This window comes from Condylura cristata, unplaced genomic scaffold (genome assembly GCF_000260355.1).
Source record: "Condylura cristata isolate star-nosed mole 26May11 unplaced genomic scaffold, ConCri1.0 scaffold00003, whole genome shotgun sequence".
NCBI lineage: Eukaryota > Metazoa > Chordata > Mammalia > Eulipotyphla > Talpidae > Condylura > Condylura cristata.
This window is the reverse complement of record NW_004567104.1, coordinates 5760045-5784124: the sequence shown is the minus strand read 5'-3', so window position 1 is coordinate 5784124 and position 24080 is coordinate 5760045. Positions and strand designations below refer to the sequence as shown.

Genomic DNA, 24080 nt, shown 5'->3' with positions numbered 1-24080 from the left:
CATTGTCAATAAGGAGTAATCTTCTTTTTCTGAGTAATCTTCTGTATTTAGTAAACCATGTGGTAAACAGATATGTTGTCAGTCAGGCTTTCTCATTCCATTTATAGATTACAGACAGAGTAGCTATAACATAATTCTTAAGGGTCCTGGGATTTTCAGTTAAATAAACAGTGGCTTCAACTGAAAGTCATCACTACCAAAACCCCCAATAAGAGTCGGCCTTCACTTTGAAGCACTGAAACCAATTATTTATTTCCTTCTAACTATGAAATTTCTAGATGACACTTTAAATTTTTTATTATTATACTAGTTTATTTTTACATCATTTTTTGCCTTTTTCCATCTCAGTTAAAATCTCCATGGACTTCCCATCACCAGTTCACCCATGTGCCATCACCATAGTCCTGTGCACTCACATCACCCCCCACCTCCATTTTTGATCCCATTCCCCACTACACCCACATAAAATGTCTCTGATATATAGTTGTTAATTATTATTTATTTCCCCTGGTCCTTTATGCCCCTGCTATAAGTGAAACCATTCAGTATTTTTCTTTCTGGCTTATTTTACTAAGCATGATTCCTTCCAGCTCCATCCATGTTCATGCAAAAGACATGTGTTTGTCTTTTTGATCAGTGAGTAATATTCCATTGTGTATTTGTACCACATCTTTTTAATCCAGTCATCTACTTTGGGCATTGGGTTGATTCCATGTGTTTGGTACTGTAAATAGAGCAGCAATAAACATGGTGGTACAAGGATGACACCTTACATTTTAAATCTGTTTTGTCTATATTAAAATAATCTATTGTTTAATGTAGCACTTTCAGCAATTATCTTAGCTAGTCCTCCTGGGTAACTTGTAATATCTATATTAGCATTGCTTTGGCTTTCACTTTTATGTTATGGAGACAAATTCTTTCCTCATGAATCTGTTAGCTTCAAACTTTTATTCCATAGCTTTCCTACCACTGCAAGACTTTACAGAATTAAAGAGAGTTATTATATTGCCCTGGATTAGATTTTAGTTTAAAAGAAAGCTGTGTCAAGTTGATCTTCTCCAGACCACTCAAACAATGATCATATCAGCAATCAGACTATTTCGCTTTTTTGTAATTATTGTGTTCACTGCAGGATCACATTTAATTTCCTTCAAGAACTTTTTTTTTTTTACATTTGCAAGTTGGCTAGCTGACTCAAGAGACCTAGTTTGCTACTTATCTTATTGTCAACATGCTTTCCTTGATAAGCTTAATTATTTCTACACTTTTTATTTCAAATGGGAATCATGTTACTCTTCCTTTCACTAGAAAACTTAAAGATAATTGTAGGGTTGCTAATTGACCAAATTTTAATACTACTGTGTTTTGGAGAATAGAAGATGGAGAGAGAGACACTTGGTGATTAAGTTCATTGTCTTCTTTGGACACAGTTCATGGTGTTCCAAAACTATTACAATAGTAACACCAATAAGAATGATCAAACATCATCTTAACAGACATAATAATAGTGAAAAAAATGGAACTATTGTGATAAATTGCAAAATATGATGCAGGGAAACAAAGTAAGCATCTGCTATTGGAAAATTAGAGTCATTATAGTTACTGGACACAAATCCAGTATTTGTAAAAAAAAAATGCAATATAGGCAAAATTCAGTGAAGTAAAATGCAACTAATGAGGCATGCTTTTATATGATGACCATGTTTCAGATATTTATTCCTCCAGACATCCAAGAGCATTACACATCATCTGTTAAAAGAAGACCATCAAAATTTAGAGGCATGCTTAAAGAAAGAGGCAGGATCTTGACAGAATTTAAAATATGGCTCTTCCTGATGTTTCTACTATATACCCCTTTAAAACATACATTAATTTATAGACTTTGAATCACCTATTATTAGAGTAGTCAGATAGGATTATAAATTGATGATTATGTGACTAAATTTAAGTGGGGAGAGGATTTTCTTTAATCATTTTAGGTCTTAAGTGAATCAACTTAGCTCAGAATGTAAACAAAAAAGTTTAAAATAATCCTATTACACAAATGTTGTTCTACTTAGTTTAAGAAGACAATTTCCACGGTCTTAAAGGCAAATGTAATTTTTCTTTTAAAGGTATGGGACTTCAATGGATATTGTCACCACACTCTAAATGTTGGGCAAGAGGGAGTTGTGGATATTTTACAGATCCTGGTTCTTAAGAAGACAATATTGGTTACAGGCTGGGAGAGGTATGATACATTCATGCAAAAGCAGAGGAAGATAAAAGAGAAATGTTTTTATTTGAATTGAAATCTAAAGGAAAAATAAACATAGAAATCTTAACTGATTCTGTGTGATTAACTCATTGGTAACCAAGGTGAGTGTCTTTGTAACTGAATGCTTAGTGAATAAATTATCAATATGATAAAATCTTGCAGCCTGAGTGGCTTTTGCAAATATTATGGAGCTTACTCCTGACTTTGGGAAGCACTTTTTCTTTAACAATTCCAGACAAACACATAATGTGTTTTCCTGAGTATTGACTCCAAAAACTTCCTAAATCTTATAGTTAATTAATTCTTACTGTGTGAATCCCCTACCTTCAACAGTAAAAGAAGCATACTTCTGCTCCTATTATTTTAAATTACTGCACAAGAGAGAAATAGCCCACTGAATTTTGTGTTAGTACTTCCTTCATATCAGTACAGAAATGGGCCTTTCGCAGTCCACTCATTGTTCTCAGGAGTGAACTGAGAACAAAATAAAAAAAAATTATTTTATTTCATTATAAGGAAAGCTACTTTGTTTGCCTTCCTTCCCCCCTCCCCCTTCCTTCCTTCTTTTCATTTTCTATTTTTCATGATAGGAGTAAGGGGTCATAAACATGCACTGTATCAAACCTAGGACAATTAAAGTGTGATTTTTTAATATAGTGTTAATAAATTCAAGAGCTGAAAATGATTTGCCGATTGTTATTTACTATAGAATAAAGATATTAATGGTTTGAAGCTAGGATTAAATCAGATTTTCTACTTAGAAACTTAGCAGTATATATCTGGATATTTTTATTAATCATGCAATCTTTTTTTCTTACATTAATATGTACATACAGACTAAAAAATTTAGTGCCACACAGAACTTAATTTTCAGGAGTACTTGGGACTATAAGTAAAAAATAAATAAAACAAAAACCAAAAACTACTGTACTTGACAGTAAGAATGAATTCAATCATCATTACCTTTGAATGACAAGATTTCTTTGCATCCCTGGGAGCAATCATGATCCACTCCAATACACTAGCTCTTAATCATTTCTATAATTAGCCTGTGGCAATGAATATGTTTAATTCTCTAATATCATAACAGGTTAGATGTGTGGGTATATAGCCAAGCCAACCTAACTTAAATTTCAAGCATAACAACAATGAAAAATATATATAGTCAGTATAAGTAAAAGCTTGGATATATTACTTTCTTAGCTATATATTTTAGCTATTTATAGTTAGGAATTTTAATGATTTTTTTTAACTTATTGGGAAAAGTTTTTAATGATTAAATTTACAGAGTCATCTAAAAGTGGGTCAAATGAACACCTGATATTCTGTTCTAACTGATGGATGGTCACTTTCTCTCATAGGGAGGAAACTCTGGGATGACTCAAATGGGAGAAGTAAAAGTTAGGCTTCTTCCCATCTCCCTCCACACTCCCATCCCCACAAGATTGTCAAGACCTGGATCCTTAATTGGACACTGAAAGCTTCATCTATACATTCCAATGATCTTATATCACTTTTGTATTAGAACATTTAAGAATTATATTTCCTTAGTCAGAAATCTTATGCTAGTATTTAAGTGGGATCTCTGCAGTGTCCATTTTACCAATTAGTATTTATGAAAGAAGTAACATGCCATTTGCAGCAATATGGATGGAGCTGGAAAGGGGTTTTGCTCACCAAAATAAACAGAAAGAAAAAAGAATATTATTGGATGGTTTCACTTATAGAAGGAATGTAGTAGAAATAATAATTATAAATACCGTATTTAATAATGTAAATGATAAAATCAATCATTTTTATAATTTATAATTTTTAAAATTATAAAAGTAGCAATGTTTAATTATATATAAACACACTATTAAGGGGAAATTATTATAAAAATTAAAATAAAATAAACAAGCAACTATAATCAGACATTTTGCAGGGGAGGGGTGGAAGAGGGATCAACGCGCGGTTGGGAGAGAGCACAAGGGTCTAGATTGATGGTGCAGAGGAGAAGTGGTGGTGGGAATTTTGCAGGGATTACACATGAGAGGAGAAAGAATACATTGTACAAACAAGAATAATGACATAAATTATATATAAAATAAAAAGTCAGAAAACTTGTCAACGCTGGTTATGTTTGGTTCACTAAGACAGCTCTTCAATAGTTTAGTATTTAGAGAGGGAAAAATAACTGGAAAATTGATAGTATGTTAAACTTTCTTAAAAAACAAACAAACAAACAAAAACCAGAGGGTTTTAACTTACTCCTTAACTTTATTTTGGAAGGTAGGCGATATTCTGTGGATACTTCAGATTTCTATATTCTGCTCTAAGCTCTCTAAATTCACTTACGCATTTGCTTGCTGGGAATGTGTCGGATCACAATCCCAAATTCAAAACATTCTATACTGAATACATTGTTCATTCCTCTTACCCATGCATGCTTCTCTAAGTTTCAGAGCTGCAATTAATACAGTGTCAAGTATTTACTTTATATTCTAAACATTTCTCAAACCTGTTCCCGATTCTACTGCAACTGTATATTCAGAGTTCTGTTTCTACTTGGGTTAATGTCATAGCTTCTACTTTGTCCAGTCTTCTGGTAATGTTGCTCTTTAATAGATTCTACATCTATGCCACTTAATTGTTTAACACCTTCAGAGAGTCTACAAATAAATCTAACTTCCTTCTTGTCTGAATCTATGTTTAGTCTCAAGTCACCCATTCTTGTGTACATTCCAGTCTCAAATAACAATCTGCTGTCAGGTTGTTTCCATAAACATCTACATCTGACTATCTCATACCTCCATGTCTTTATTCTCCCCCCTCATGCAGATATTCTATTCCAAATACTTTTTATGTAGCTAACACTTATTGCTAACTATTTCATTTCCTATTCATATTTTTTCTCCACCAGGACATTTCTCTTAATTACTAGGATTGAACTAAAATCCCTCTTTGTGCTCTCTAACTTTTTGCACTTTACTTATTTAATAAACATGTACATATATGTGTGTGTTTATTATAAGCATGTGCTTTTTAGTTGTTCAATGGCATTGGTTGAATAACTTACTACTTATTGAAAAGACAGGGAAGCTGAAAATGTGAAAAATTCTAATTATTCATGATAACAATTATGAATCAATTCTATTATCTTTTCATAATAAACAAGAAATTAAATTATTGTCCACCCTTTTTTATTTTATTAAATTAAATAATTTATTATATATTTTACATCATTGTTCATTTTTAAAAATATGTACTTTTTTTCTCCCCTCAGGTGTAGAGTCCATAGCATGTCAATTCTTTTTACAAGGGAAAAATGACACTTGAAGAGGTAGGGTATCTGGACCATCATTACAAAGTTAATAGGAAGGTGAATTCAATCCTGTGCCAAAGTGAATGTTTTTATACTCGTCCTGTGTTACAAGGGAAGTCATTAAATCATGAGAGAACAACTGTGTTCTTTTAAAGTCATTTAATTGGTTAATTGAATCAAGCAAGCTAATGAACCATTTTTGTGCACTTGAAGAAGGAAGAAAAAAAAACATATATTATTCATTCAAAATTTGCTTACCATTAGCTCCTTGCCTTACAACAAATATTTTATATTTGCTTGTAGGTGGAAAGCATTTGTTAGGAAATGTGGTGAACTGAATGTGAAGAAGCCTTGAATGTGATTCTCACTCTCCAGGCTACACAATCTAATTGGGGAGCTAACAGCTAGAAGGCACGATCTGAGCAGTGTTCCTAAGCAAACCCTGGATTAGTGCTCTCATTTCTGTATTTAGAAATATGGTCAACTAGATCTTGACAATAATTTTTTCAGGATTCTACAGAAATATTTTTCATCATTTTAAGCAAAAAAAATTAAAGACAGTGAATTGAATTGCAATCAATTAAAAAATACTTAGTCACCTATGGGGATTGCAGCTGAGATGGAAAAAGGCACAAAATGATGTAAAAATAAACTATTATAATATAAAAAAATACTTAGGCACATACGATATTTACTCTGGTGTAATTAAATAGATGATCAATTAGGATTGTGATATACACAGCTATGTTAAAATCAAATAAATACTTATAATTGCTTAAGATTTTATCATGCTTTAAAGTTGTATAAGTCAAAACATAACTTTATAAAAATAGACCCAAGGCTTTAGTTTTCTCCAGTTTATTTTTACATTTTCTGTAAAGGAGAAATCTCTGTTTATGAAGGCTTTACCTGTAAAATACAGACCTAGACAAATACTAAAAAGAGCACCTCTCATAAAATTGCAAATATCTATAAAAAAATTACTGATAGCAACATCTTTCACAGGGTTATAAAACATAGCTTCTTAGTAAATTACCTGTTGATATAATTTAATTTCTAAAAGTATAATTACATGAAGTGAAATCAGGGATTTGAACTTGGTCAAAGTAAAATATATGTATTGAAGGTAGTAAATTATTTTCTTCCCTATGTATTTGACTTTATTTGGTATTAGAAGTAACACACCCTAATTGCACTGGATAAGGTTTGTACGGTTTTGTTACTAAAGAATACTTTTTAAAAAAACCATTTGTTTATCTTTTTACAATATAGAATTACTCCTCTCAGGTGGGTTCACCCTAATTTTCTCACCACTGATGCATAATCTTCCACCCTCTCCCATTGTGGCTCCCAACCCCTTTTTTTTCTTCTTCCTCTCCTCTCCTTCACCCCGCTCCTTTTCTGAAAGTTTCACATCTATGGTCTGCTTGTAAGAGTCAGTCTTACAGTGTGTCCTTTGGCTTCTCTAGATTCCACATGTAAATGAAATAATTTTTTTTAAAGATTTATTTATTTGTGCATACAGAACTGGGGTACAGGCCAGAGATGCGGAGGGTGAGAGGATTCACCAGAGACAGAGCGGGGAACAGAACAGGCAGATCAACAAAGTACACTGCTGAGGGGAGCAGCGGGCGGGTCAGGAGAGGTCTGCCACGTCATGTGGTCACCTCCGGGGCAGGTGGTGATGGAACTCATGCGGAAGTGGCTTTAGCTTCTCAGTGTAGTGCTTTAACCGGCTGCGCCACCAGGGAGGGCTGTAAATGAAATAATTTGATATTTTCTTTCTCCTTCTGGCTCACTTTACTTAGAATAATGCCTTCCATTACTATCCATGTTGCTGCAAATGGCATGAGTTTATTTATTTATGTTTTGATAGCTGAGTAGTATTCTACTGTGTATATATACTGCCTCTTTTTGATCCACTCAGCTGTTCTGAAGCAGTTAGGTGGTTTCCATACCTTAGCTATTGTAAATAGTTCTCCTATAAACAAAATATTATGGGTTTCCTTTCATATTAATGCTTTTGTGCTTTTTGGAAATTACCTAGGAGTAATGTATATTACCTAGGAGTAATGACTGGGTCCTATGGTAGACATAATTTTACAATTTTTTGAAAAATCTCCACACTTCTTTCCATAGGTGATGGATCAGTCTACCCTCCTACCACTTTATGCTAAAGTTTTTTTTTTTTTTTTTACGACACCCCCATCACCACTTATTTATTCTGTTTTCTCTTGATTTTGTGTTTGATTTTGATGTGGACCATTATTACAAGTCTGTGATGATATCTTATTTTTAATTTTATTTGCATTTCCCGATCATAAGTGATAATGAACATTTTTATACACTTGATAACAATTTGCATGCATTCTTTAGGAAAGTGCCTAATTAATTTTTCTGACCATTTTTGATTGCATTGCTTGTTTTCTTTTTTGCAAGATATTAAATTAATAATTGTCTTACAAATAATTATTGTTTTGTACAAATTAACTTATCTCTACTATGAGAATGAGGGTGAGAATGAAAATTCAAAAGTTTTGATTGATTTTAAATAACCTGTTTAGATATCAGGAGAGTTTCCATTCTGTTCAAAATCCACAAATCTAGTTTTGTTATGGCTCTAGTGTCTAAAATTTGACTTTGCAAATTCGAGGAAACATAATGAAAATAAATTGACTTATATTGAACTCATTCTCTGCCTTTGAATTATCTCTTTTAAGTCACAAAAGCATTTGAACAAAGGAGAGGCTCTTATGATAACTGAAATAAAATCACAAATATAATTAGCCTCCAAGGAAACAAATAGTTGACTGTATACTTGTGTTCTCTCTGTGACAACCCCTAGAGGGTAAGTTTTAGTAAATGTTATTGACCTTACTCATTCATTCTAACATAGAATATTTATTTATTTATTTATCCTTGTGCTGTAAACTCATTTTGTTCTCACTGAATTGGTCCTTAACTTTAATTCTGAATTAGAATTATGATCACTTTCATAAGATGACACAGTGACTGTATACTAGTACTCTCAGGATTTTAAATGTGAGGAATTGAACCAGTAAACTCCTTCAATGTCACAAAGAATAAGTATCTCAGACTCCTAAAGTGGCCTTAAAATTGGCTAATTCTGCCTTTAATTTTACTCTTGGCAAAAGTACAAACTTAAAAAAAAATACACTTACTTTTGAAACAAAAAAGTAGGAAATACAGTGTAGATTCTGAAAGTACTTTAAGAATAACTGTCATTTCAAATGAAAGTTTCAGCTAAGGTTTTAAAGGTAAGGGTGGCAGATAATTGATTTCTCAACATGACACACAAGGTCAAGTATCAGAAAGGTTAATTTTTACTCCAGCTTATGAAGAACATTGTGTGTTGTTGGGTTGTACTCCTTAAATATATTGAATTAATATGGTTACCTTAGCCAAAAAAAAAAAAATTGACATTAGGTTTTGTTTGAGAGATTATAGAAGAGATATAAGATCAACATTTTTCTCACTCCTTCTCCACAGTCTCCATTCCTAAATATTATGTCTGCAACCAAAATTACTTATAAAGAGGAAACTAAAAACATACATATAAAACTATTATATATTCATAGCAATTTCAGAACTGTCTTATTTTATATTGCTAAGCTTCATTAGTATTATTAAAACATTAATATTAAACTTGTTTTTTAAAATAGAATAATATACTGATTCAACAAATATCTATTAAATGACTCTGGTGGGCACTATGCTAAGTAGTACTTGTATAGAAAAGGAAAAGATTCTACTCGCTTAAAGCTTATTTATGGTAGGAGACACAGAAAATAAACATCACAATTTCACATGATAAATGTAATAAAGGATGAGAGACCAGCTCAAGGGAAATTGTTCAGATAAGGTGACCAAGGAAAATTTACCTGTAAAAGTAGCAGTTGATGAAATTTTTATTCATTTACTTCATTTGCTTGAACACTCAAGGTGTTTAGGTCACTATTAATACTGTGGGGTTGCAGAATAAGATGAAATCCCTAATTTATAATTTATAATTTATAATTCTTAATGTAGAACTTACAATGTGGCAGTTGCTCTATAATATTCATTAAATGTTAATTGTAAAAAATGTGTAAATGTTAATTGTAAAAAGATCATAGTGGGAAATATTTCTTCTAATTATTGCTAAGGAAGAACAAGGTGGGCCTTAGAGAATTGGTGTGTAGAAGTAGGTCTTTGTATGAAGCGAAATCCATAGAGGAGGAATAAGCACATCATGAGTGAAAATAAAGCAGCTAGAAGCATGAAGGATGTTTGCTTAGAGAGTAAAAAAAAAAAAAATGTTTAATTTAAATATAAGTATGTACTTTTTCTCCTTTTTTATTTATTTTATATATCTGTTTACATTATTGTTCATTTTACAACAATATTTACTTCCCTCTTCCCATCATCACGATAGCCCCCTCCTTCCCTCCTTTGGATCCCTCTCTGTCCCCTTTCCATGTGGTATCTATTGTAAAATGAACAATAATATAAATAGATATATAAAATAAGTAAAGAGGAAAGAAGATATAATCGACACATAGCATTATATGAATTTGTAGGCGTCAGAATGATGATTTGATATTTACATTTATTACAAAATAATCACAGTAGGTCTTGTTAACATCCATTAGCCACATAATTCCAACGTTTGTTTTCTGGTGATGAGAAGTTCTACGATCTACTCTTTTAGCATTTATCAAACATACAGTGCAGCGTCATTAACTATAGTCACTGTGCTGTACATTATTCCCTATAATATCTTTCTTTTGGAGGTTTGTACCTTTTGATGACCTTTACCCACTCCCTACCCCCACATTTGGCAACCACCAATCAATACTCTATGTCTATGAGTTTTGTGTGTTGTTTTCTTTTCTCAGATCTCACATATTAGTGAAGTCACACAGTGTGTACCTTTAGCTGACATTTTACTTAGCATAATTGCTATCAAGATCCATTCATGTAGCAAATGATGCAATAAAGTCTTTCTTTTTTATAAAAAAAGAATAGTGTGTACTTTGGAAATGTAGATTCTGACAATTCCTAACAGTTCAAATCAGGCCCTGAAAATTAAGAATTTATTTGAAACTTAGTATTGTATCTTTGTAATTTTATTGATTTTTACATTCTGTTATATTCATTCATGTGTCTTTAATTGAATATGAAAATATTTTCCCTTTGAGTAAACAGGCAGTTGTATCAAAATTACCCTGACTTCTAATAGTCCAACTCAATATTTGATTAGCACACATATTTTATTTTGAAAGATAAGAGTGGAGTGCAGAGATAATGACAACTCTATTTGACTCTTCCATTCAGGCTTCTGTGATTTTTATGCTTGGACTTCAGGCATTCCTTGGAGTTTACATGTTGAAAGTCCTGGAGCTTTTGATAAGGAATGTCTTATTAATTTTGTTTATGCTACCAAATATTACTGGTTTGTAGACCCACCCTCCTCTTGTTATTGCCATAAAATTCTTAGTAAGTACATGGTATCCAAATAGGGAAAATTTGCATAGAGTCTTGGTGACAGATAATTAGTATGATAAATTCATGCATGTTTAGTTATTAACGATTGTGGAAGGATAATTAACCTTCTGGTACTAAATATCCATTAATTATGAGAGATTCAATGAGGATACAAAATGAAGTTCAGTGAGGGAAGTTTAAGATATGGATGGAAATGGGGTGTAGAATTTAGGGGAGTATAGATTTTTAGATGTCTCAAATCACACCAACCAAGTGGAAGATGGCTATTCAATATCTCTGTCACTTTTGGGTCTGCCATTAAGTTCTGTATTCTTTTACTAGAGCTATTACTGTATTTCGACCTCAGAACTTCAATCAATGTTTCATCGAGCCTGAAGAATGGAAAGGAGGCGTACAGCACCGTGATGACATCTTGTGTGCAGCATTTTTACCGCCACAAACTCTTGCTACAGGTTAACTGAAATCAGCAGTGAAAGTTTTATTTATTTATTTTTTTGACTCACACATTAAAAAAAAAAGAAACTTTTTAAGCTGAAGAATGCATACATTTCTTAAACAAAATCTTTATACTTAAACATACTCTTACTTTTAGTGGTTATGCAATAGTGTTTATGGCCATTAACTCTAGAATCTGGATAACTGACTTCAAATCCTGTTTCCACTACTTACCATAGCTTGACATTGAGCCAGTAATTTAAACTAAATCACAGTTTTTACTTGCTAATAATGTAAAATACACTAGTTTATCTGAACATTGAATAACATCTGTGAAAGAGCTTAGTACAGTGCTGGCATATTGCAAGTAAGTAGAGAAGAAAAAGTAATAGAGAAAAAAATAATAGTAGGTAAAAACAATAACAATGGAATGATTAAAATTAATTCAAACAAACCCTAGAAATCTGACTGTAGTATTGAATCTACAAACGAGTGGTGGGGATGGAGTGAAGGGAGAGGAGACCCAATGGACTAAGGCAGTGGTAAATCAGCAAGTGAGGAATGTATGAAAGTAAGCTCACTAGCAAATGTTAGCTTTCATATTTATTGTGCTTTTCCTAGAAATAGCATAATAGATACTGCTTACAAAACATGCTTCTGTGGGACTCAGATGATTCACAATAGGATCATACTCCCCCTCTGACATAATTCAGTGCAAGTAATGTAAGTTGAAGAATGGCTTCACTATGTCTACAAATACAAGTTTTTCTTTTAGTTAAAAAAATCGTGCTTATTTTTTAATCACATTTTAGATTTCTGAATTTTTTTTAAAGATTGATTTATGTATGCATACAAGAACTGGGGTACAAACCAGAAATGCAGGGGTTGAGAAGATTCACCTTGTTCAGAGTGGGAAGCAGAACAGACAGGTCTACTGAAGTACACAGCTGAGGGGAACAGTGGGCAAGTCAGGAGAGGTCTGCTGCACCGTGTGGGTCACCTCCCTGACTGGGGATCAAACTCATGCTGCATTGGCTGCAGATAGCTTCATACATCTGTGGCTCAACCCCTTGTGCCACCAAAGAGACCCCCAATTTCTGAATTTTGTGTCAAATTTTGGGAATTTAAAATCAAAAGCATCAAAAGCATTACCCAAGGAGATTGATTACAATCTACAAACTGATTATTATGTATCATAGGGTCCGGAGAGCAATGAATGATTGATTGTAGCTTACCCATTTTAAGGACATTTTAAGGTATTTGTGTGTGTGTGGTAACAATGTTTTAAACATTGTATAAGAGATACAGGTTCACACTTACTCATATATGTTATCACACCACACCCACCACCAAGGCACCTCTAACCCTCCATCTTAGTCTGTTGAGGACTCTCTCCCTGTGTTCCCTACAAATACCATCTTCCTCTGGTAGGCTCAGTTCCACAGTTTGTTCCCTTATATTCACATATGATTGAAATCATCCTGTGTTAATCATTTTCCTGGTGACTTGTTTTATTTAACATTATCCTGTCCCATTTCATCTATGTTTTAACAAGTGGCAAAATGCATACTATATTTTGTTGTCTGTTCATTTTGCTGGTTAAGATTCCATATTTTTGAAATATCTGTAGCAGTAACTTACAGTTACTTTTGCTGTCTTCCATAGATAGCAGAACCTTTTGTGTTGTTGTTGAGTCACAAGGTGCTGTAGGACCTTGGAGGTCTGGAAGGACCCAGCCTCTGATGAGAATGTGCTGCTGAGGAGGAGGGCTGACTCATATTTTTGACACATCTAATAACATCTAATATCCCTTTTTTAAATTTTTTTTTGTTTTATTCCATATGCAAGACATTGTAATTTTGTGCTGTCAGTACACTTCAAATGACCAATACAAGTCTGAGGGTAGAGGCAGGTTCAGTATTTTGTCCTTGTTCATTTAAAAAAAAAAAAGATTTATTTATTTATGCATCCAAAACTGGGGTGTGGGAAAGATATACATCAGAGACATATTGGGGAGCAAAACTGGCATATTGACTGCTGAGGGGAGCAGCAGGCAAGATATGAGAGGTCTGCCATACCATGTGGGTCAGCTCCCTAGACGGGGATTGAACTTGTGCTGCAAATAGCCTCAGTACTGAGACTTAACCCACTGCACTACTAGGGAGGCTCCTCTATTGTGTCTATGTGGGAATAATCCAATTCCTTTGAATATATTACCCCTCAGTGAATAATATCTTCTTCCATAACATTTATCTCTCCCTCTGCCGGGGCCTGTAGCCATGTGGCAGCACCCACTTGTTGAATTGGGCCTGGGGTTTCAGTACCCACGTTGCTCTCAGTTCTCGTCTCAGTGAGGAAAGAATTCATTGTTGAGACTAGAGTTAAGGAGAGAAACAAAAAGTAAATTGGCAGATGGCAAGAGAGAGCTTTCTGAGAAGGGAAGGGTGCCAAATGGGTAGCCGCTGAGGGGGCAAGGAGTGGGGGAGTCACGTGTTGGGTATCTTCGAGTTGCTGACTGATTGGGACCTGTGGGGCCTCCTAGAAAACTAAGGCTCAGTGAGTATCCCAGTTTACCTGGCTGGCTGTCCGAAAATGAGCTTTGGTCTCTTGCTTTAGCCTTATGTTATTGTGTTAGTGTTCTGAACATTTCATTTTGACTGGGCTGGGGGCACCCTGCCTCCAACTGATTGTTTCTCATTCACTTTAATAAATGGGTTTAAGACACCTGGGTTTTAGGGCATACTCCTGGTTCTAACTGATTGTTTGATTTGATAATTGGCCTCAGGTCGTTTGGACTAATTTCCCCCCTGATTCTAATTAACTTATCTGTACACATTTCCTAACTTCCCTTCTCCTTCCCTGAATTGAAACCTCTGGACTCTCCTCTCAACTCACTCCTGTTCAATGAAGCATCTATTTCCATGAAATCCTTTTGGGTATAGTCTCTGCTAGTCTTTGATGCCCACAGACATTCCAACCTTGCCTCAACTCACAGGATTCCCTTGTTGTAACATCCCTCTGATTAGCTACTTGGTGCTCTCAGGAGCAAAGCAGGGACCTCCTCTGACTCCATCTGGTCCCAGAACAACCCAAGTCTGAGCTGGTAAATGGGTTAGTGAGCATGGTTTGATGTGATATATTAAAGAGAATCAAATTTGTTGTATCATTTATAGTCTAGGCAAATGAAACAATTTATAAAGACGAATAAAATAATGAAGGCCCTCCCTAGTGGCACACCGGGTTGGAGCACTGCACTGAGAAGGTAAGACAAGCCATGGAAGGTTAAGACAAGCCATGGCCACTTCAGTGCTAGTTCGATCCCCCAGAGGTGATCCACATGGCGTAGCAGACCTCTCCTAAGCCCGTCTGCTGCTCCCCTCAGCAGTGTACCCCATTGATCTGCCTGTTCTGCTCCCCACTCTGTTTCTGGTGAATCCTCTCACTGGCCCTTCATCTCTGGCCTGTACCCCAGTTCTGTATGCATAAATAAATAAATATTAAAAGAAATTAAAAAACGAAATAATTTAGTTCATAGTTTGAAACCCTATTTTTTTTTTTTAGTAGACTCACAAATGTTATCAAACAAGAGGTATAAAAGCTTATAGGTACAGAGCAGGTTATCTTTAAGTGTTACAAAATGAAGTTTACTAATTGTTTTCAAGATTTATTTTATTTATGCACCCAGGACTAGGGCCAGATGTGTGGGGGCTGAGAGGACTCATCAGAGACAGAGTGGGAAACAGTACAGGTGGATTGACAGAAACACACTGTTGAGGGGAGCAGTGAGAAAGACAGGAGAGGTCACCTCTCTGGCTGGGTGTCAAACTGGTGCTGCAGTGGTTGCAGATAGCCTCACTGTGCTGAGACTTAAATTCTTGCACCATCCAGAGGTTCAGTTTACTGATAACTAAATGTTCCATTATTTTCAGATCTTACCTGATTACCTTCTGCAGTTGAATTTCGTGTGCAGAAAAATTGGAGTGTAAGGCAGAGATGTGGGGGTGGGGGGGTAAAATGATTCACCAGAGACAGAATAAAGAGCAGAATAGTTGGATTTTATGAAACACACTGATGCAAATAGCAGGAAAGATAGGAGAGGTTTGCTACAACGTGTGTGGGCTAGCTATCTGCAGGCTGGGCGTGGACTTCAAGCTGTAGTGGTGATAGTTCTGAGACTGAACCCCTAGGCCATCAGGGAGTCCCTGCAATTGAGTTTTTATAGCTGGTAGTCCACCCATACAAAGTAATGCCACACACTATATCAGGATGGAGTCAAGTAAATTGTAATCTGTGTAGTTGTTGGAACGTGTCATAAAAGTCATGTACTTGTGAGTCAATATATTTTCCACTCATTCTAATTCCATTAGTTCTATGTAAAAATGTTTGGTTCAGAAATTTTCAGGTCAATCATTTTGAAATCAAATGAGAAGATGAATTCTCCCATGGGACACTGAAGACCACATTCTTTGGCCAGTGCAGAGTTTAGTTTATATTAGTACTTATCTTTCCAGTTCTCAAGAAAGACATCATCTGTATATCCCACTGGAACTCAGCTCTTCTCTTTCGATCTGCTCTTGTCACTGACAATCTGCTCATAAAGGAACTGTTCTCACTGAGCTCATGGGTACATATTGCTCTTCTAGTGACAGGCTTCATCAAATTCAGACTTATTATTTGGACCCTTAAGTTCTTTGTAAAGATCAGTACAGAAGAATTTTCTGCAGGAAAATCTGAGGGATAGAGAACTTAGTATTCACTGAAAAGAAGTTATGAAGGAGGTAATAAAGAGAACATACATGTACATACATACAATGGTAGAGGAAACAGAAAGCAAACCTAGAAAACTTGTCTTTTAAGTATTTTTTATTGTTTCAAAAAATCCTATGTGATAAACACAATCGTTAAGCCAGTTACACATGATGGGATTGTGACATTAATAGAGTTAAATATTTTACTAAAGGCTACACAAATAGTTGGTGGTAGAACCAGGACTTGAACTCAAAATTTTAACTATAATGCCCTTATTCAGAATGATTCATTACTATAATTTGAAACAAGATGTAATCATATTTCTATCACACTCAATGCACAGTTATGTCATGAGGATTGTGATTTGAAAGTCTGATAAAGATACTAGTTTTTCATATATCTAAAAATATATAGCATAATCTATTAAATGCTAAGGAAAAAATTAGCTATCTGTGTATGCAATTATAATAATGGCTCCTCAATGCTATTTCTCATATTTTTTAACTTTCTGAAAACTTATGTCCTCCTTTCTGTTTCATATAGGGAGTTATGATGGAGAAATTGTTCTATGGAACAACAGCACAGAAAATGCTTACTATGTACTTCACCCTGATTACCAAGTGCTGATAAAATCAAGATTGAGTGAGTTCAGGTTTAATGCTATGATGATGTGACTGATTCAAACTACAATAGTCCTAGTTGTTTATGTATGTACCAGATACAGCTTCTTCCTAAATTATATAAAATTGGCTATACTGCAAGGGATTACTGATTTCATTGTCTTACAAAAGTGACTAAAAAGAACCCTGAGATTTACTTGGTTTAACAAATTTTCCGTGGCACGTAGTTTCTTCTCCTCAGAAGAAGTATTTAAAAATTCCCCATTTCTGAATTACTGATGGCAGGAAGCAGTTATCTCATTTTATCTACCTTAGCTTTTGTTAGTAAACCTTGCCAAACTGCCTTTGAATGAACAGTGGGTACTCCTTGGTAGAAATATGGGAAGAGGTATTTGCTTATTGTTTAGGTTCAGTCTAGTGCTTATATTAAATATGATGCCACCTGGAAATCTCTAAATTATTTCTTGCTTTAGTTACCTGTAAGGAGTATTATTAGATGGAAGTATGTTGTGTTTTATGAGAGTTTGGCAGAGCACATGAATATTTTATACTTAAGCAAAATGTCTTGAAAATTTCCTTTCACATTTTGTTTTAGTTTCCTTAGATACTAAAGGTTTTTCCTTAGACTAGTTTGTTTGTTTAAAGAATATGTCATTCTTCATGGCCTAGTGAAGTTCTGTTCTCTCAACTATCTGTATGTACATACAGATAGTTGTTTGGGTGTGTGTGTGTGCATGAGAGAGAGAGAGAGAGAGAGAGAGAGAGAGAAGCTGAGAGTGTCATTGTGTCATTTGTTAAAGGTAAGAAAATAAATTTAAGAGATTTGGGGCTTGCTTGGCTCAGGCACAAAGCTCTGATCTGCTTTAGGTACCAAGAGCTAATTATCAGGGTTCATCTGATCCCTGAAACTCTGCTTCACTATACATTGGTCCTCAGGAGAGTGCCACTTGATCTTACAGTAAACCTAATTATGACAATGATTAAATATACTAAGAAATAAAATCAGATAATAATCAAATTTCTAAAAATATGTGAAAGTCTTTGCCACAGACAAAAAGGACAAATATTTTTTATTGTAAAGATTCATTCATTCATTCATTCATTTATGCAAGAACTGGTATAGGCCAGATATGCAGGGTTGAGAAGATTCACCAGTGACAGAGTGGGGAACAGAACAGGCAGATTGACTGAAGCACATGGTGAAGGGAGCAACAGGTAAGACAGGAGAGGTCTGCTGTGCCTTGTGGGTCACCTCCCTGCCTTGGGATTGAACTGGAGCTGCAGTGGCTCCTGTTAGCTTTATTGTGCTGAGACTTAGCCCTTTGTGCCACCAGGGAGGCCCTATAGATGTTTTTCGTCCATTCTCCCCTGCATAGATTTCTCATTACTATGTATAGACTATTCATAAATTGCAAGATAAACATCCCCAGTTTTTATCAGTTGATTAAGAAGTGCTATCATTAGATTATTAACATACTATTAAGCATTCCTCTCCTGGGAAACTCACAAATAATATTGCTAAAATTTGATCATTTAGATATAATAAAAGAGTGTTATATATCATACTCAAATTATTTTGATATTAATATTACTAATAATATTAAAATACCATATGAGAAGCACACCTCTCTAGAACATAACAGAGTCTTTAGGATGTTAACAATGACAACAAAATTAGGTCCTTATTAGTTTACATCAAGAGAAAACAGTAAGTGTGCCTGGAACATGCAAGGCAAGATTAGAATCAAATAATCTTACAAGTTGAGGTTGAATAAGTGAATAGCAGAATGCTCAATGGATGCTGGCTAAAAGCCTCTTGTGAGACTTAATGGAGTCATCTGGAATGTGGTGTGTTGTTTTTAAGAGACAACCCTTTGAAAAGCATATTTCTTTATTCATGAAGACACCTGGCTTTGTCTTTATCACAGATTCAGAACCTCAAAACCTCAGTGCTGAGAGAAGCTGCTCTACCTCTTCTACTGCAGACCTGGGTGCCTGTTCTCCTGAGTCTAGCACTGAGTGCAATCATGCTGTTATGGGGCTTTGCTTCCTTAAAGCAAGAAAAAACACTGAAGTAACAGGTAAAAATAAAATAAAATAAAATAAAATAATATATATATATAGATATATACACTTCTCTATATATACACACACAGATATATGTATTTCTATTGGACTGTAGACTTCTTTGAAATATTATAAATTATTGGGAAAAGGATCAATAAAGGAAGCTCAACTTACTCCTGTGTAGGTCTTAGAAAGTTCATCTCTGACCCAGGCTGTCAGCACTGGGTCATGTGAAGCCAGGGAGCAGAGTGGACCAGGTTAGGATTCCAGAGGACAGGTCCCAGAAGAAGAGCCATCGGAGGCCCTGTCAGCATTCTACTGCTGTCTCTATTAACATCAGGGTGAGAAGAACTCAGCTCAACTATTTGACAATGGCAACAACTGCAATTGCTATTCTAGCCACATACTTTTTAAAAGGTCTGATGAGGTAGAGGACATCGCAAGAAAATGCTCCAGCTATATCTACAGGTGGCATAAGTCTGTGGCTGACTGTAGTGCTTGTGATAGGAGAAAAGGGTGAGATTGGGGGTGAACCCAAAATTCAAAATAACTGTTGACCATAGGATGAGGGCGCTGCCTGTGTCATTCATGCACAGTCTTTCATTCATTTATTCATAGCACCTGTATATACTCTGCAGAATAAATTAATGTCTGGTTAAAGTTTCTGCTGGGAAGACTGTGAACATTGGCACGAGCATGTGATTTAATGTAGTTATTTATTATTATATAGAGATATAGCCATGTGCTTAAATTCCCCTCTGTTTTCAATACCTATGTTGGCACAATATTGATTTAGTCTGCATTGTCACAAATAAAAACCTGCCTTTGGGGCTCTCCCTGGTGGCGCAACGGGTTAAAGTACCGCATTATGAAGCTCTCCCAAACCACTGCAGTACCAGTTCAATCTCCCGGCAGGAGGCTGACCCACATGGCTGCGTGGCAGACCTCTCCTGACGTGCCTGCTGCTCCCCTTAGCAGTATACTTCATCAATCTGCCTGTTCTGCTCCCCACTCTGTTTCTAAGAATCCTCTCATTGTCCCTGCCCCTCTGGCTTGTATCACATTTCTGTATACAAAAATAAATAAATCTTAAAAAAAAAAATCTGCTTTTGGGGATAATGCACACTGAGATTTTATTTAATTAATATATTTTAGAAGTAGTTTTGTTTAACTTTAGAAGCCTCAATATCAGGTATTACATGTTTAAGAAAGAAACCCAGCAGAACCATATTTTCTAAATTCACTTTCCTGTATTTTATTTGCAGTTGGAAAATCTATTACTTTTATATAAAACTCTCAACGTTAAGAATCAAGTGTTATACTGTGTAGTTTTTTAAACATGGGATAGTTAGCATAAACTTGAAACTTGGACTTTAAAACTTTTCATTTTCTAGAACTCATAATTGAACTATTATCTTGACATTGCTCTCATTTCAACACTAATTCTTCTTAATATTATCAGTATTCCCAAACTGTTTCCATTGAAATGGCTATATGCCATTATTTCTACTTTAAGCAGATATGATTGCTAATCGGCAGCACATTTGTGGAGCAAATTGAAAATCATCTACAGATTTATCAAATAATAATAGGAAATTTGCCAAAGAAGAATGATTTAGGTAAAGTGCTTCTACAAAGCATATAAAAATGGAAAATTAAAGGGTTAGTTCTAGGGCTAGGAACCAAAAACTGTTTCATAAGAGCTTACAAGAATACTTGATGAAAAATTTATAATACATTTATAAATAAAATTCTAAGCATGCTGTTATATGGATAAATCAATAACTATGTTCCTATAGCTACATATATGTGTCCAGGACTCTGCATGAAGAGTTTTACTTCTTTTTTTAAAAGCAATTATTTTATTTATGCATACAGAACTAGGGTGCATACAGAACTAGGGTACATGCCTGAGGTGCAGGGGCTGTAAGAGGATTCACCTGAGAGAAAATGGGGAGCAGAACAGGTAGATCAACAAAATACACTGCTGAAGGGAGCAGCCGGCAGGTCAGAAGAGGTCTGCCATGCCAGGTGGGTTAGCATCCTGACCAGGGATGAAACTGTGGCTGAAGATGCATCAGCTAGCTTCATGGTGCTGTGCTTTAACTCATTGTGCCACTAAGGAAGGCCCAAGATTTCCTTCTTCGGTATATGTATACAAAGGATTTTAAAGAAAGATACATTTATATAAACAGAATGGAATATTGTAATGTTACAGAATGGAATAATGTAATGTAATGCTGAAATTAATATTTTATAAGTTTATTTGGAATAATTCAATTAAGGAATCCAGTAACATCAAAATAATGACGAAAAGAGAACTAAATTTGATAGTAAATCTGATTCTATCTCATTTAATAGTTGACAAAAACTAGAGAAGTTCACTCAGGTTTGAGAGGATCAGAGCGCTCCTTATCTACCCGGCAGGTGTGTTTTCACGGGGAAGACTCTCCTGATGCACTTGCGTTCCCTAACTGGGTGTTCTCTTCCCTGTTAGGAGGAGCTAACCTGGTTTCATGTGGAGGATCTGGGTTCGTCCGATTTTGGAATACATTTAAGAGGCAACTTCTGGCTGAATTTTTGGCTCATAGTGGCGTTGGAGCTATTATTATGGCGACAGATAATTTGAACCGATACCTTGCTACAGGAGATGCTGATGGACAGTTGAAAATCTGGAATATAGAAGTGAATTTAAATATTTTCTACATTTTTTTTAAAATTGTGACTGTTGTTCAGTTGAAGATAATTATGAACCCAATCTTTTCTATTTCTTAAATACAGGAAGAAATGTCCAGTCATCGTATTTTAAAAGAAGCACTGCCCTTTATGAGCAGAAACTTCTTTAAAATAACTTATGGGGCAGATTTTTCTCAATATCAAAAATCTTCTGTCACCATATAGTCAAGCCAGTCACACAATTTAGAAATGTAATATTGTCAGTTAAGTACTACAGTGTTATTTGAGCATAAATAATTGGATATACTTGAAATTTGAAATGAAACTATAAGCACACCTTAAATTGAATGCTAGCCTTGCTTCTAGTGATATTGTCATCCTGAGTTTGTTTGAGATTTATATGTTACTGATCTCCTGCTTCATTTTCTAGTAATATTCCAAAGTTGTTTAATATATGTGATTAATGCTCATCTCTATTAAATAATTGACTGTGTCCATTCTTTTCTGTGCACCCTTTCCCCCCCCTTCCTTTCTTTATACTTGTTAAATTACTCAAAGTATTTAGAAACATGTTTTATTGTTAATATCATGAGACACCTTTTGAAATTTGATAATAACATATTGTCCTTAAATGTACCTTTTTACATTTCTATACCAGACTTAAAAACCATGATGGCATTGCAATAATTTAATATTTGGACTTCTTAGTATTCTGCTGTTTCTTTTTATTCAGGAATATTGTCTTAATCCCTGCCAGAACAAAATCACACAGGCCCCAACACTGACAAGATCACTGCAACCTCATGAAGAGCAGATAAGTTCCCTGGAGATGTGTGAGGCTGGTGGCCGTGTGCTCGTCCTCTCCTCCTCCTCAGACTGCAGCGTTTGTGTGACTGATGTCTACGGGGCTCCTGTCTGCATCTTTGGTCAGGTAGAAATGTTTCTTCTTCATTATTCTAGTATGTATTTGCCATTTAGTGTGAACTTGCACTGATTTCGATTTGAATCTCATTAGCTATGGATGCTCATTAGTCATGAAAGAACTGACTCCCAATTCTGAAGCTATAGCTCCAGGCATCTCTTGCCCTATTTACCGTTAACATGACAGTCCCACCAAGAGGAGGACACTGAAAACGTAGTGACTCTGTGCCAGGACCCCACAAGGGGAATGGTGCTGTGGATATGTTGATGGGCAGAGTCCCTAAAGAACCCTAACTTCTGTATTTGTTCAGTGCTAGATGGGGATGCGTGGGGTTTCAGGCTTCATTCTCAGAGCCCTCCCTCTTTCAGTTCCACAGAAGTATCATGAGGTCCCTGTCTTGCAACTACCCATCTTGCAACAATGGCACAGGGGCTGCATTCATTCCCGGTACTATTGTCAGCTCCAGCTGACTGTACTTGGTTTCATATCTCAGGTGGGCATAGGGTTTCATTCTGCAAGCACTTTTCTGGTCCCCTCTGCCTGCACTCCTAAATTTTTTTCAGTTCCACCGGGGGATAATGAGTTCTCTGCTTTGCATATCCCGTCTTGCAACAATGGCACAGGGGCTGCACACATTCCTGGTGCCTGCTAGCCCCTTCCAGTCAAAAAATGAGTGGAAGAACTTAAAAGATACTTCTGCAAAGAAGAAATGCAAATGGCCAACAGGCATACAAAAATTGTTCAGTATCCCTTATAATCAGGGAAATGCAAATTAAGACCACAATGAGATATCACCTTACACCAATGAGAATGTCACATATTAAAAAAAAAAATAAAAACTAGTAACAACAAATGTTGATAAGAATGTGGGGAAAAGGAAATCTGCTTTGCTGGTAGGAATGCAAACTGGTCCAACCACTATGGAAAGCCATATGGAGTTTCCTCAGTCTACTTCAAATGGAGCTGCTATATGACTAGCAACTCTACTCTACCCAAAGGACAAAAACATTAATTCAAAAGGACACTGGCACCCACCCCTATGTTTATTGTAGCACTATTTATAATTGGTAAGACTTGGAATGAGCCAAATGCCCTAAATAGATGACTGGATCAAGAAGATGTGGTACATATATCCAATGGAGTAATACTCAGCAATCAACAAAAGATAAACTAATGCATTTGTAGCAACATGGACGGAGCTAGAGAGAATTATGCTCCGTGGAATAAGCCAGAGGAAAAAGAAAAATATTAGATGGTTTCACTTATAACCATACAAGGCATCAAGGAAACATAATAATAACAATAACAATTAAAAAACACAACAGGGGCTTTCCCTGGTGGCACAGCAGGTTAAAGCAGCACTTAAAAGTTAAAGCCACTTGAGCATGAGTTTGTTCCCTGCCCACCCTGAAGGTGATGCCCACTGCTCCCCTCCACAGTGTACTTAACAGTCAGCTTGTTCTGCTCCCCACTCTGTCTCTGGTGAACCCTCTCACTGCCCCTGTACCTCTGGCCTGTACCCCAGTTCTGTATGCACAA

General features: G+C 35.4%; 1 protein-coding gene across 1 annotated transcript in view; it reads left to right on the top strand.

The window, feature by feature from the left end:
• WDR49 (WD repeat domain 49) overlaps positions 1-24080 on the top strand; it is a 155407-nt gene that overhangs the window by 85595 nt on the left and 45732 nt on the right. Inside the window, exons 9-14 of the mRNA XM_004675382.1 lie at positions 2118-2233; positions 11394-11524; positions 16800-16898; positions 18805-18957; positions 21441-21628; positions 22353-22550. Coding sequence (XP_004675439.1) covers positions 2118-2233; positions 11394-11524; positions 16800-16898; positions 18805-18957; positions 21441-21628; positions 22353-22550 — 885 coding nt within the window. The remainder of the gene's footprint in view (positions 1-2117; positions 2234-11393; positions 11525-16799; positions 16899-18804; positions 18958-21440; positions 21629-22352; positions 22551-24080) is intronic.